The following is a 15461-nucleotide window of genomic DNA, read 5'->3' as shown; positions in this document are numbered from 1 at the left end:
TAACACTAGACCAGCACATAGGCTATATAGAGAAGAGTCACCTTTTCAATGCAGATGGATGATCACAGAATCATAGAATCACAGAATGGTAGGGGTTGGAAGGGACCTTTAGAGATCATCTAGTCCAACCCCCCTGCAGAAGCAGGTTCACCTAGATCGGGTCGCATAGGAACATGTCCAGGCGGGTCTTGAAGACCTCCAAGGAAGGAGACTCCACAACCCCCCTGGGCAGCCTAGGCCAGGGCTCCATCATCCACACGGTGAAATAGTTTTTTCTTATGTTTAAGTGGAACTTTTCGTGTTCCAGCTTCATCCCATTACCCCTTGTCCTGTTACTATCTACTATAGAAAAAAGGGATGTCCCAACCTCCTGACACCCACCCTTTAGATATTTATAAATGTTAATAAGATCTCCCCTCAGTGTCCTCTTCTCCAGACTAAACAGCCCCAGTTCCTGCAGCCTTTCCTCACATGAAAGATGTTCCAGTCCCCTGATCATCTTGGTGGCCCTGCGCTAGACTCTCTCCAGAAGTTCCCTGTCCCTCTTGAGCTGAGGAGCCCAGAACTGGACACAGGCCTCCAGATGAGGCAGAGTAGAGAGGGAGAAGAACCTCCCTCGACCTGCTGCCCACACTCTTCTTGATGCATCCCAGGATGCCATTGGCCTTCTTGGCCATGAGGGCACATTGCTAGCTCATATTTAGCTTATTATCAATCAGGACTCCTAGGTCTCTCTCTGCAGAGCTGCTCTCCAGCAGGTCAAACCCCAGCCTGTACTGCTGCAGGGGGTTGTTCCTTCCCAGATGCAGGACTCTGCACTTGTCCTTGTTAAACATCAGGATGTTCCTCTCTGCCCAACTCTCAAGTCAGTCGAGATCCCCCTGAATGGCAGCACAGCCTTCTGGGGAATCAGCCAGTCCTCCCAGTTTGGTGCCAGCAGGGAACTTGCTGAGGATCACTGTCCTCTCACCCAGATGGTTGACAAAGATGTTGACCAAGACTGGCCCCAGAACCGATCCCTGTGGAACTCCACTGGCCACAGGCCTCCAACTCGATTCTGTGCCATTGATCACCACCCTCTGGGCTCTGTCATTCAGCCAGCTCTTGATCCACCTCACTGTCCACTCATGCAAGCCACACTGCCTGAGCTTTCTGATGAGGATGTTATGGGAGACAGTGTCAGAAGCCTTGCTGAAGTCAAGGTAGATGACATCTGCTGCTCTCCCCTCATCTAGCCAGCTGGTTATGCACTCATAGAAGGATATCAGGTTGTTCAAAGGGCATTTCCCCTTGGTGAAGCCATGTTGACTCCCCTGATAACCATCTTATCCTTCATATGTTCAGTGATAACATTCAGGATGTGTTCCATCACCTTTCCAGGGATGGAGGTGAGGCTGACCGGCCTGTAGTTTCCTGGGTCATTCTTCTTGCCCTTTTTGAAGACTGGAGTGACATTGGCCTTTCTCCAGTCCTCAGGCACCTTGCCTGTCCTCCATGATTGTTCAAAAATGATGGAGAGAGGCTTAGCAATCACATCAGCCAGCTCCCTCAGCACTCTAGGATGCATCCCATCAGGACCCATTGACTTATGAGCCTTAAGCTTGGCCAACAAGTCTTTAACCTCTTCCTCTTCCACCCAGGGCAAATCCTCTGCTGTCCTGGCCATCCTGTTATCCTTGCCGGTCTGGGCTTCCCGAGGGTCAGCCTTGGTCGTAAAGACTGAAGCAAAGAAGGCATTCAGTACTTTGGCCTTCTCTGCATCCTCAGACACCAGGGCACCCTCAGCGTTTAGCAGCAGGCCCACATTCCTCCTCACCATCCTTCTGCTGCTGATGTACTTGAAAAATGCCTCATTACTGTCCTTAACTTCCCTGGCTAGGTTTAATTCTAGAAGGGCTCTAGCCTTCCTAGTTGCACCCCTGCATGCCCTGGCAATGTTCCTATACTCTTCCCAAGAAGCCATCCCCTGTTTCCACCTCTCATAGATGGCTGCTTTCTGCCTGAGTTGTCCCAGTAGATCCTTGCTCATCCATGGAGGCCTCCTGCCTCCTTTTCCTCCTTTCTTGCGCATTGGGACACGCTGATCCTGGGTTTGGAGGAAGTGGTGCTTGAAGATCGACCAGCTCTCATGGGCACTTCTGTCTTCTAGAATCATATCCCCTGAAATCCATCCAAGTACATCTTTGAAGAGGCCAAAGTCGGCTCGCCTGAAATCCAGGGTCACGGTCCTGCTTTGTGTTCTTCCTCTTCTACACAGGATCCTGAACTCTACCATCTCATGGTCACTGCAGCCGAGGTTGCCTCCAACCTTCACATCCCCAACCAGGCCCTCTCTATTTGTCAGTACCACGTCCAGCAGCATACTCCTCCTTGTTGGTTCCTCGATCACCTGCAACAGGAAGTTGTCATCAACAATCTGTAGGAACCTCCTGGACTGCGTGTGCTTGGCTGTGTGGCTTTGCCAGCAAATATCAGGGTGGTTGAAGTCCCCCATGAGGACCAGGGACTGTGATCGTGAGGCAGCTCTCAACTGTTTGTAGAAGGCCTCATCCTCATCCACATCCTCCTCCTGATCAGGTGGCCTGTAGCAGACTCCTACAACATTATCACCTGCCTTGCCCTGGCCATTAATTTTTACCCATAAGCACTCTGCCTGCTCCTCATCCCCACCCAGGCACAGTTCAGTGCACATTAATTGTTCTCTCACATAGAAAGCAACTCCACCTCCTTGCCTTGTCAGTCTGTCTTTCCTGAACAATACATAATCCTCCATGGCTGTGCTCTAGTCATGGCAGCTGTCCCACCATTTCCCTGGGTACACTACAGGGACAAGGGGGAGAGAAATATAACAAAGGGCTCAGGAGTTGGGGTAAGGACAGGGAGATGACTCAGAAATTACCTTCACAAGTGTGGTAATTTGAGCCTGGCTGGATGCCAGGTGCCCACCACACTGCTTTATCCCCCACCTCCTCAGCAAGCCAGGGAAGGGGAGAAAATAAGATGGGAGTCTCGTGGGTTGAGATAAAAGCAGTTTAATAAAGAAGCAGCAAAGCCGCGCGCGCGGGAAGCAAAGCAGAAGCAGATAAAGCTGTTACTCTCTACTTCCCATCAGCAGCGATGTCCGGCCACCTCCCGAGAAGCAGGGCTTCAGTACACGTAGCGGTTGCTTTGGGAAGGCCAGAAATGAATCTCGCCTCCCCTTCCTGCTCCTCTCCCCCAGTTTATATTACTGAGCTGAGGTCATATGGTATGGAATATCTCCTTGGTCAGCCTGGGTCAGCTGTCCTGGCCATAGTCCCTCCCAAGATCATGCCCACCCACAGCTATTGGTGAAGGTGGAGGAAGGAATGCTGGAGGGACAGCCCTGATGCTGTGTGAGCAGTAGTCATAATATTGATATCAACAGTAAGCACAGCACTGCAGGAGCTGCTGTGGAAAATCACTACCATCCCAGACCCCCTACAGTCTCCACCCCTTATTCCATACCATTTATGTCATGCTCAGACAAACCATCTTAACAACCCATATACATTCTTATATACTCTCATTAACCAGTACCCCCACTCTTCAACAGACAAACATCATTCTTGTATTCCCTCTTGCATCTTGCATCAAACAAACAAACAACATTCTTACATCTTTCATCCTCGGTAGATGTTCACTGGAGCAGGTCATAACTTCTGTCTCATCCATCAAGATGGATATCCAGGCCAGGGGAAACTATGTTCAGTGTTGGGCACCAGCACCGGCTTGGTTTGTCCACTTGTCCGTTTTTTCTTGCGAAGTTCATCTACAACAGATAACTCACATAACAGGTTGTTTTTCCCCCAAGGTTAAGTCTCCTTGAGGTACACATCGAGTTTCCCCATCCTTTCTCATCACCCACCAAGTACACCCAGGCCCTTGAGCAAAGACAATCCCACGAATGGGTTTGCCCTTTCCTATGGGAGGTGCAACCCATACTGCCTTCCCCAGCCATTTCCCTGGGTGCACTACAGGGACCTTATCTCCTCCCACAGTATGTAGTGGTTTTGTTTGGGCAGGACCAGGACGGTTAGTTGAACCTCTACTGTTAACCAGCCAAGTGGCTTCTGCTAAATTTTTATCCCACTGCTTCCATGCCCCATTGCCCAGTGCTCTCAACATGGTCTTTAGTAATCCGTTATATCTCTCAATCTTTCCAGAGGCTTGAGGGTGATAGGGGATGTGGTATATCCACTCAATGCCATGTTTCTTTGCCCAGGAGTTTATGAGATTATTTCGAAAATGAGTTCCATTATCTGATTCAATTCTTTCTGGAGTTCCGCGTCGCCACAAAACTTGCCTTTCAAGACCCAAGACAGTATTTCGGGCAGTGGCATGGTTTGCAGGGTATGTTTCCAACCAACCCGTAGTTGCTTCCACCATGGTGAGTATGTAACGCTTGCCTTGGTGTGTTCGTGGTAGCGGTCCAACATAGTCAATTTGCCAGGCCTCACCATATTGAAAACCCAGCCATCGGCCTCTGTTCCAGGGAGACTTGATTCGTGTGGCTCGCTTGATTGCAGCACACGTTTCACATTCGTGGGTGACCTGTGTAATGGCTTCCGTGGGCAAGTCCACCCCTCGATCACAAGCCCATCTATATGTCGCATCTCTTCCCAGATGTCCTGATGTTTCATGGGCCCATCGAGCTATAAATAGCTCATCTTTACACTCCCAGTCTAGGTCTACCTGAGCTACTTCAATTTTGGCAGCTTTATCTACCTGTTGATTGTTCCACTGTTCTTCATTGGCACGGCTTTTTGGCACGTGAGCATCTACATGACGTACCTTCAGAGTCTTATTTTCCACTCGAGGAGCAATGTCTTGCCGTAATGCAGCAGCCCAGATGGGTTTACCCTTGTGCTGCCAGTTGGTCTTCTTCCATTGCTGTAGCCACCCCCATAGAGCATTAGCCACCATCCAGGAGTCGGTATAGAGTACTGGCCACTTCTCTCGTTCTGCAATCTTTAGAGCTAGTTGGATGGCTTTCACTTCAGCAAACTGACTGGACTCACCTTCTCCTTCAGTGGCCTCAACAACTCGTCGTGTGGGACTCCACACAGCAGCTTTCCACTTACGATGGTGTCCTACCACGCAGCAGGATCCATCAGTAAACAAAGCATAATGCCTCTCATCTTCTGATAGTTCATTATATGGTGGTGCCTCTTGGGCACGAGCTACTTCCTCAGGCAATGCTCCAAAATCTCATCCATGTGTCTTTTCATTAGCTCCAGGGCTGAGGACTCCCCCACCTCCCTGGGCAGCCTGAGATAGGGGCTTACAACCCTCTCGGGGAGAAAAAGTTCTTCAGCTCCGATCTAAACCTCCCCTGGGGCAACTTGAGCCCATTTCCTCTTGTCCTAAAAATGATGGCACTAGTGCCAGCTGTGTGTGCAGACAAATTAGTGTGCCAGTTTCCCAGTGCTGAAATTAGATTATGGTGTTATGTATTATTCAGAAACCATCCCAGTGCTCGCTGAAGTAATCCAGCAACAACTGAGCTCTAAGCCTACTGACAGACTTTGGTGTTCACATTTGTGATGTTTAGATTGCAGTTCTCTGGTTACTGTTGGGTTTTTTTTTCTTCAGGGGATGATGGCACTAATAAAGAAGCTACCAGCACTGGAAAACTAAATCAAGAAAATGAACACGTATATAACTTGTGGTGCTCTGGAAGGGTGTGTTGTGAGGGAATGCTCATCCAGCTAAAGGTAAGGATGAGAGTGTTGGTTGTACCGTTTAACTGTCACCAGCTTTCAGGTTTTGGAGTCTCTTCCATTGTTGTGTGAACAACAAGGAGTCCCACTTCAACTCTTTTGCTGTCAGTCAGATACAGGGTTCTGAATGTGGACAGATGTGTACAGGCCTGTATCCTGCCTACCAAAGTAGGTAAGAGTGAATGCTTACAGAAATGGATTAGGCTGAAGAGCCCAGCTGCCATTTAGAGGGATTTAACGTCAAGAGTTCCAAGGAAGTACAGCAATGACAAATGCAGAGTCATGCACCTGGGATAGAACAACCCTGCACATGGGTTTAGCTCCTAACTTGAGGGAACAAGGACCTGAGAAACTTGCCTAGTGCATAAAGCATTATTCTGTGAAACACTTCTACTTAAAACTGCCCTATTTTTTTCCTTGAGCCCCACTGCTAACCGCCAATGAAGTGCTGTGCTCTGGGTATGTTCATTTCTCTTCTGTGTTTACAAACTTTGTGTTTTTAGTTTCTCAAGAGACAAGACCTACTGAATGTTCTTGCACGCATGATGAGGCCAGCTTCTGACCAAGTGGTATGTAGTCAGCCCTTCAGATTAGCTGTGATATAAACTGCTGCACTCCTTTGCTTCAGCTCTGCTGCTTTTGGCAAAATGCAAACTGCTGATGACTGGAAATTGGTTTTGTCTGTGAGTTTTAAATTGTTTGAGTTGTTTGGTCAACAGTTTATTGTGCTTCAAGACTTAGTGATTGTTCTTCTGTCTGTTTGGTCTGTCTGAACAGAGCCACTTGATGCATATTACATCCTGTAATGTTACTTTTTGCCTTGCTTTTGGAGATGAGAGTAATCTTGAACTGCATAAATGCCAAGAGAGGTTACAAGAGAGAATAGTGTCTGTGTGCACTGTGAATACTCTTTCCCTGTATCTATAATTGTATTTTCTTACATCTAATTAGATGCATGTAAGCAACAGACACTTGCACTGCAAAGGAGTCTTACAACTGCTGTTTTAGTAGCTGTCATTACACTGTAGCATGATACCAGAACACTTTGTACTCAGTATCACTAAAAAGCAACCTTACCTTAAGGCACATTGAGAAGCTTTAAATCAACAACCTTTTATTTTAGCTCTGTATGGCTTTGCTTAGTCTTTATTCTTATGAATCAATGTCAGACAAACATTGAAGTCACAGAGGATACAGTTGTCTGTTTGGCCAGTAGTCTGAAGGCAGAGTATACATTATCTAGCTCTGATCCAGGCTAATAACATTTTGTCCCACAGCAAATAAAAGTAACAATGAACGATGAAGATATGGACACCTACGTGTTTGCTGTTGGAACAAGAAAAGCACTGGTGCGACTTCAGAAAGAGATGCAGGACCTGGTATGTTCATGTTGGGAAGTAAACTTAACTAGTGATATGTGATGTGAAAAGCTTGGGTCTAAGTCATCTGCTTTGACATGATCTGAAATGAAAACTTTACATGTGTTCACACTCTGCAGCTTGCAAAGAATCTGGTGATAACAAGCAGTGGTTTGCAAATATTTTCCCTCTCAACTTCTCTCAAGCAACAGCGCTAAAGTGTGGTCAGTAGGAGGCCAGTTGGGTTTTGTTCTGTTCCTGTTAAGTGGAAGCAAAAAGCTTTCCTCCAACTTTGAGCATACCAACATGGATGTATTAGAATTGTTTTCTCTTTTCCCTTAAAATCCTGACTACTGAAGGGAAATACTAACTTGGAAACTATTGATACTGGAACAGGTCAGTCTGATAAGCTACTTAAAAGCTTGTGTTTTGTTCTTATTTCTTTGTTCTCTTTGAAACAGAGTGAGTTCTGCAGTGATAAACCTAAGTCTGGTGCAAAATATGGGCTTCCAGATTCGCTGGCTATCTTGTCAGAGATGGGAGAGGTCACAGAGGGAATGATAGACGCTAAGGTAATCTTGAATGAGTTAGTACAAGTCTTCCTTGGTAAACCTTGCCACTTACAGCCTATGCAAAAAGTCTCTCCTGTTGGGATGTTTACAGGAGATGAAAAGGGGCCCTAGTGAGATCCAAAGAAGTCAAGACCCTAAGGAAGTTTAAGGGTTGGAAGAAGGGTGTAATTCTTCCATCTTTATTCCTTTGACATAACAGCTGTTTAGTCTAACACGAACTGCAGTCTTCTAACTGCTTTTCAAAGCCTGGAAGTTAGTTCCGACAGCCTGTTTAGAGGAGGGTAATGATGGTGTGTGTCTGCAGGGCTTCAAAGTTGACATGTTATCAAACCTGTATGGAGTGTGGGGAGGCTGCAGATGGATTGATGTTGGGGAGGGGGAACTTAACTCCAGTTTCTGCTTTAGATGATCCATTTCCTCACGCACTACGCTGACAAGATTGAGTCCGTCCAATTCTCGGACCAGTTCTCCGGTCCAAAACTTATGCAAGAGTAAGTATAAAGTTAAGTCTCTCCTCCCAGTAGCTACTGGAACACTAAGCAAAAGAGAGGCTGGCAAAACTGTTTGCAGCGTGGATCTTGCTGGAATGCACACAAAGATAAATTGGGAGCAAAGGTGAAACAGGTGAATAAATAGACTCCAAATACTTCCAAATGCTGTGTTAGTTCAGAAGATCAAGGTGCTGTATTGCCCTTAATATTTATTTTGAGTGTGCTGGTTCCACTGTAGTTTGAGCAGCTATAAATTTAGATAACCCCTGGCAGCTACAGTGTACACAGCAGCATGGAAAATACCTGAGTAAGCCCACTGAAGGTACACAGCATGGGAAGAGTTTAAGGGCCAAGAAACAACCCTGCAGGAGGAGAACACATTAACTTGGATGCTCTTGAGTGCATTGAGAACTACATTTAAGTCAGGTCTGCAGTGGAAGAAACAAACATTGGCCCTTCTCTAGCTGATCTGGCTTAAATGTTCTGCTGTTGAATCCATCTCTTGGGTACTCCAGGTTGATTCTCAGCTGTGCTGGAGAAATAGATGCAGTATATCTGCTGTATCTCTAAGCCTCCTAATCGTGAGGTGCTTTCAGCTGCTGCATCAAAATTGCCAAGTGATGGGTGATTTAGGTTTTTTGCAAGGGTGTGTTATGCTCACAGGCATATAAATAAATGATCTGTATCCAAACTTGAAACTGTCCTCCAGAAAAAGGAACATACTTTTGATTTAATGATACAACAGCAGTTTAGGTACCTTGTACTGAAGTGGCTTTGGAGGATGTGGGAAATGCAGGTCTGGCTTTCTACATTAGAATACTCTGATGTTTGGGGCAGTGAAGACTTGAATTCTTGGGGTTTTTTCCTGCTATTTATAGACGATCTGGAGTAATGTAAACAACAGGGTATATGTAAACCAGAATGTCAGTGGGACTCGGGTGCCAGAGCTCAGCTGACCTCTGCTGAGATGAGATGATGCTTTTTTACATTAATGCCTTTTCACTGCATGCTTTTGAGTCAAACACTTCAGGAATCTGAGTAGAGACTTAAATATGGGGGTTACAGCCAGGCTTTTCATCTTTTTTTCTTCAAGTAGTCCACAAGTGTCTCTCTTGACAAGGTTTCCTCTAACAATGTGAGGTATTTTGTATGCTTGTATTTTTCTTCCCTCATTCCAGCCCCTTTTTTTCTTTCCCACCAGGGAAGGTCAGCTTACAAAACTGCCTGAGACTAAAAAGACACTTTTGTTTACATTTAATGGTAAGAGAACTGGTGTGCAGGGATGTCTGTGTATCTGGGGGAGAGAGTCATGCATTATATGTCACATGCTCAAGTTCTGTCACCTATGGAAGATAGAAGGAGGAGGTAGGGAACAGTGAGTGATCATTGTTCTTCCTCACTTTAACAGGCCAACATTTTAAAGCTGGGGTTTTTTTCTCCCTCCCTTTACCCCCCTAAAATCATCTGGTCTTAGTTCAGAATGCTTTGTATTCTGCCTGTGCTGAGCAGGAAAGAGCAGCAGCAGCCTGCTGAGGGGAGGGAAACTGGCAGCAAGAAACAGGAAGCAAACCCAGGAGTCTGCTTTCAGTTTCTAAGCCAATCTTAGGAAGGAAGAGGCCCTAACCCCATGAAAAAAAGCATCACGAGACCTTCACCACAGAGCAGCTCTTGAGGGTTTGTTTTGTGATGTAAATCTTCTTGCTTTTGTGTTGTTGTGAGGAGGAGGCACCACTTAAAGCACCTGGTAAAGGTTGAAACTCCCTTGGAGCCTTGGCAGGGTCTCTGTTGGTCTGCAGAGTCTCAGGCAATCCCCTGAAGAGCTGACAGGCCTGCTCTTGAAACATAAAGCCCTAAACTTTAACAAGGAGAAATAACTTGTCAAAGAAAAGGGACATCAAGCTCCTGGGGTCACCCACACACATCATTCCTGAGATCAGGTGTGACTGCAGCCAACTTCAGCAGCAAAGGAGAGCTGTGGAGATGCTCCCCTAATAATGCAAAACAGCCTCATCTGCTTGCCTTGATCCAAACTAGACCTTGGATTGCACCAGTCAGCCCAGCTCTGATGCCCATCCTGGTTGTTGGGCATTGGGCCAGCATCTGCTTTCCTTCATTGGTATGGGAGGGGGAAGCCATTAAGCCCCAAGATGTACCAGCAAAGGACTAATGAATTCACAGAATGGTGAATTCCCTTTGAGGGTGGTCTGGGAAATCTGTGGAAGCTGCTCTGTGGTTACATCTGGGGTGTGGAGCTCACAGGGTGAAATGCTGCTGTGCAACTGGCAATCCTGAGCTCAGGCCTCAATGGACCCATCCTACACACAGGTACCCAGCAATGCTTCCTTGATCCTGCATAAGGAAAGGCTCTTTCCACAGCAACTGGGCAGTAAGAATCAGAGAATGATTTCAATTGCAAAAGCCCTTGAAGCTCCTGGAGTCCCAGCCCAGCACTAACCCCTGGCCCTCAGCACCTCAGCTCCACAGCTTTGGGATCCCTCCAGGGCTGGGCACTCCCCCAGCTCCCTGGGCAGCCTGGCACAGGGGCTGACAACCCTCTCAGGGAAACGGTTCTGCCTCAGCTCCAACCTCAACCTCCCCTGGGGCAACTCCAGCCCCTTTCCTCTGGTCCTGTCGCTTGTGACTCGGGAGCAAAGATGGCCGCCTCTCCTCCCCTCAGCCTCCTGTCAGGGAGCTGCAGAGAGTGCTCCTGTCTCCCCTCAGTCTCTTCTCCAGGCTGAACACCCCCTCCCCAGCACCCTTGTGCTCCAGCCCCTTCCCTGGCTCTGGCCACTCTCCAGCCCCTCAGTGTCCCTCTGGCAGCGAGTGAGGGGCCCAGCACTGAACACAGCCCTGGAGCTGCAGCCTCCCCAGGGCCCAGCGCAGGGGAACAGTCCCTGCCCTGCTCCTGCTGCCACACTAGTGCTGATCCAAGCCAGGATACCACTGGCCTTCTTGCCCACCTGGGCACACTGCTGGCTCATGTTCAGGTGGTTGTTGATCAACACCCCCAGGTCCTTTGCCACCAGGCAGCTTTCCAGCCATGCTTCTCCAACCCTTTGCATGGAGTTGTAACCTAATTGTAGGACCCGGCACTATGCTTTGTCTTTCCTCAAGAGGACAAGAACATCTTTGTTTCATGTATCACAGAATCGTAAAATGGTAGGGGTTTGGAAGGGACCTTTAGAGATCATCTAGTCCAACTCCCCTGCTGAAGCAGGTCCCACCTAGATGGTGTGAGCAATTAAGGAAAGAGTCTTACATAAAGTACAAGAATCCTGCCAACCTCTGAATTAACAAGAAAATTCCTTTATTTCAGTGCCTGGTTCAGGCAACACTTCCCCAAAGGACATGGAGTCTTTGCTGCCTCTGATGAGCATGGTTATCTACTGTATTGACAAAGCAAAGAAGTTCCGTCTGAACAGAGAAGTAAGTAGTGTGGGTGAAATTGCATGGTCACCACTGGCTCCTTAAGGTTGAGGAGCCTTAACTGCATTCTGCACGTTAACCATCATTCTCTGTGCAAAGGGTAAACAAAAAGCTGACAAGAACAGAGCTCGAGTGGAAGAGAACTTCCTTAAACTGACCCATGTGCAAAGGCAGGAGGCTGCCCAGTCGCGGCGAGAGGAAAAGAAACGGGCAGAGAAGGAGAGAATCATGAACGAAGAGGATCCTGAAAAGCAGCGTCGGCTGGAGGTGAGGTGAATGGTCATAGAGTCATAGAATGGTGGGGGTTGGAAGGGACTTGTAGTGCTCATCCAGTCCAACCCCCCTGCAAAAGCAGCTCCCACCTAGATCAGGGAGCACAGGAACGTGTCCAGGTGGGTCTTGAAGCCCTCCAAGGAGCCTCCACACCCTCCCTGGGCAGCCTGGGCCAGGGCTCCCTCACTGAAACAGTTTTTGCCTTGTGTTTAAATGGAACATTTTGTGTTCCAGCTTCATCCCATCACCCCTTCTCCTGTTACTAGATACCATAGAAAAAAATGCTGCCCCAACCTCCTGACACCCACCATTGAGATGCTTATAAATATTAATGGGATCCCCTTCAGTCTCCTCCAGACTGAACAGCCCCAGGGCCCACAGCCTTTCCTCAGCAGGAAGATGCTCCAGTGCCCTGAGCATCTTGGTGGCCCTGTGCTGGCCTCTCTCCAGCACTTCCCTGTCCCTCTGCAGCTGGGGAGCCCACAACTGGACACAGGACTCCAGATGAGGCCTCAGCACATATGGCAGAGCAGAGGGGGAGCAGAACCTCCCTGGCCCTGCTGCCCAGGGGGCTCTGCTGGATGCCCCCAGGCTGCCATTGGCTTCTTGCCCATGAGGGCATGTTGCTGGCTCATGGTCAGTTTATTATCCCCCAGCACTGCCAGGTCTTTGTCCTGGAGCTGCTCTCCAGCAGGTCACCCCCAGCCTGGCCTGCTGCAGGGGGTTGTTCCTCCCCAGCTGCAGGGCTCTGCCCTTGCCCTTGGTGAACCTCAGCAAGTTCCTCTCTGCCCAGGTCTCAGATTTAGACTGGTCCAAGCCACTGGCACATTTTCCCCTTCAGTATTTCTTAGGGCTGCTTGTAGATAGACCAGCAATGTCCAACTTTGACATCTTGTTTTGCTTGCAGGCAGATAACTTGCAGCGTGTATGCTCTTGGCCCAGCTCATGTGAACTCAAGTAATGAAGGTCCTTCTTGTTTGGCTCTTGTGACATGCTCACATGGCTGATGTTCACTCTTTGTCCTTGCTTCCAGGAAGCTGCTTTGCGACGTGAGCAGAAGAAACTTGAGAAGAAGCAGATGAAGATGAAGCAAATCAAAGTGAAAGCGATGTGACTCCATGGTGAGAAGTGTCTCAGTGCTACCTGTACAACTTTTGATTTGCAGGGTACAAAGACTTCATCCATAAACCCCACCTTTCTTTTGAACACTCGTAGCCATCAAAGAGAAATGCTCCTTGCATTGTGGTGTTACTTATTGAAGTATGACAGCAACATGCAGGTGTTCTGTAGAGAGCTTTGTCTCGTCAGCCACCTGGAATAAAACTGCTTTTTTTTTTTTTGCTACTTGTCTGTTTAACAAACAAACCAACAAAGAATTACAATATTCTTGAGTATTTATTGTCATTTGTTCTTTAAAAACAGAAGATTGTAAACATGTCCACGTGTGCTGGTAACATATTTATGGCTTTGGTTTGAAACTTTTTCGGGGCTTTAGTTATTGGGAGGGAAGGGGGGGGTGGGGAAAAACTCAAGGGGAGGAAAACTGCACAAGAAACATTTACTGTGCATTTATTTGCATCGAGCTTCTAAAGGCACAAAACTTAGAGCCTTCCATACACAGTATGGGTTCTTCAGGGATTTAAGCCCAGTAAAATAGACTAGTGATTCTTCTTTTGTACAAATTGGGGACTGAAACAGTATTAAGTCACCTGTGGGGCATGATTGGCCTTGTGTGTAAAACGTAGAGGGGTTATAGGAGGGAGTGGAATACATGAACAGTTTCCTACTTGTGATTTTTGAATGCTGCAAGCTTAATACAATGTGAAATCTGTAATGTCAGCGTGGTGTTTCTTCAGGAGTTGAGTGCATGGTAAACTTAGAAGCTTCAACTAGCTTTCCTTAAATAGTTTTTTAACTGTACAAGTTTGCCTCATAAACTTTTTCTCTTGATCTCAGCAGCTGCTGCCCGGTTCACTTCAGCCCAGAAACGAAATTCAGTGAAGTATCTGCAATTGCAAATTTCCCCAAGCAAGTAAAAAACAATAGAATGCTTCAGGGGATGTGGGATCCTCTTCATTTGGTAAATGGTTGCTTCAGGTTTTGGAATATAAAGGGGGAGAATGAAGTGAATTGCCCCTGTGCAAGCACTTGGCTAACTGAGCACTGCATTTTATAAATGCTTCCTGTCTAGAAGGAATTTTATTGTTGCTTGTAACAGACTTTTAACAGTTTTGTGGGGAGGGTGGGGATAAGAAGAACTGTCTTGCATTTTCTTGTTCACTACTTTTGTGCAAACTTGGTTTTGAGGCAATAAGAAAGGAGTTGCTGTTGAAACAGCAATTGCTTCAGCTTCTTGTTCCAGCTTTGGGATACTTCACACTGATTGAAATGCAAATATCTGTAAGCTGATACATGCAAATACATTAATTTTATAATGGTTGGTAAACTTTTCTTTAAAACCAAAACTAATGTAATTATGTGAAATTTTAGCACTATTTAGCTTTAAAGATTTAATATGGTATTGTTTCACTAAGTTCTTTGAAAGGAGATTCTAGTTTGTGCTCTTTTGAGTTAAGTGGACAGCTTTCCTTAAGTCCCATAGGTTTGTGGCCCATGGCAGCTAATTTTGTAATATAAACAATCTTCTGAAGAGTAAAAATATAATTGAAACACTCCACCTGCCTGCTGTGCTTGGCTGGACTCTGTGTTCCTTTCAGCAGTAGAATCTTGAAGCCTCGTTTGTCCTAGATAGGTTTCAGTGTTGATTTTTAAACAGGTGGGAGCTGGTGTTCTCTGCAGTGATGGGGACAGAAATGATTCTTTCCAGAGCTGTTCCCTGGGAGGGTGGTGGGTGCTGAAGGAGGACCTGGAGATGGAGGAAGGTATCAGAGAATCATTTTGGTTGGAAAATCATAGAATGGTAGGGGTTGGAAGGGATCTTTAGAGATCATCTAGTCCACGCCCCCTGCAGAAGCAGGTTCACCTAGATCAGGTCACATAGGAACATGTCCAGGTGGGTCTTGAAGACCTCCAAGGAAAGAGACTCCACAACCCCTCTGGGCAGCCTGTTCCACTGCTCTGTCACCCTCACAGTAAAATAGTGTTTTCTTATATTTAAGTGGAACTTTTTGTGTTCCAACTTCATCCTATTAGCCCTGATGTTTAAGCTCCTGGAGTCCCAGGACCTCACTGTGCCCAGCCTACTACTAACTCCTGGCCCTCAGCACCTCAGCTCTGTCTTAAGGATCCCTCCAGGGCTGGGGACTCCCCCACCTCCCTGGGCAGCCTGGCACAGGTGCTGACAACCTTCTCAGGGAAAACAGTTCTGCTTCAGCTCCAATCTCAACCTTCCCTGGGGTAACTTGAGCCCCTTTTCTCTTGTCACTCATTACTTGGCAGAAGAGGCTGACCCCCAGCTCACTGCAGCCTCCTCGCGGAGAGTTGCAGAATGTTCCTGTCTCCCCTCAGTCTCCTCTTCTTCAGGCTGAACACCTGCATTCCCTCAGCTGCTCCCCCTCACCCTTGTGATCCAGTCCCTTGTCCAGGTCTGGACATGCTCCAGCACCTCAATGTCTTTCTTTTAGTGAGTTTTTCCGTCGA

The 15461-nt window shown here is 47.2% G+C and overlaps 1 protein-coding gene across 6 annotated transcripts in view; it reads left to right on the top strand.

The window, feature by feature from the left end:
• The window catches only part of LOC104562499 (PAT complex subunit CCDC47), a 19261-nt gene extending 3800 nt beyond the window's left edge, over positions 1-15461 (top strand). For 3 of the 6 annotated variants that reach the window (XM_062016545.1, XM_062016544.1, XM_062016541.1), the window contains exons 5-14: positions 5614-5735; positions 6245-6310; positions 7019-7120; positions 7561-7671; positions 8077-8162; positions 9364-9422; positions 11479-11588; positions 11688-11855; positions 12895-12982; positions 13821-14536. In XM_062016545.1, coding sequence (XP_061872529.1) covers positions 5614-5735; positions 6245-6310; positions 7019-7120; positions 7561-7671; positions 8077-8162; positions 9364-9422; positions 11479-11588; positions 11688-11855; positions 12895-12975 — 905 coding nt within the window. In that variant the 3' untranslated portion in view covers positions 12976-12982; positions 13821-14536. Of the gene's footprint in view, positions 1-5613; positions 5736-6244; positions 6311-7018; positions 7121-7560; positions 7672-8076; positions 8163-9363; positions 9423-11478; positions 11589-11687; positions 11856-12894; positions 12983-13817; positions 14537-14637; positions 14653-15445 lie in introns of those variants that run through there. The other 3 variants (XR_009820684.1, XR_009820685.1, XM_062016542.1) reach the window with 3 other exon arrangements.

This window comes from Colius striatus, chromosome W, assembly GCF_028858725.1.
Source record: "Colius striatus isolate bColStr4 chromosome W, bColStr4.1.hap1, whole genome shotgun sequence".
Taxonomy (NCBI): domain Eukaryota; kingdom Metazoa; phylum Chordata; class Aves; order Coliiformes; family Coliidae; genus Colius; species Colius striatus.
Note: the sequence above shows the minus strand (reverse complement) of the source record. Positions and strands in the feature narration are given on the sequence as shown.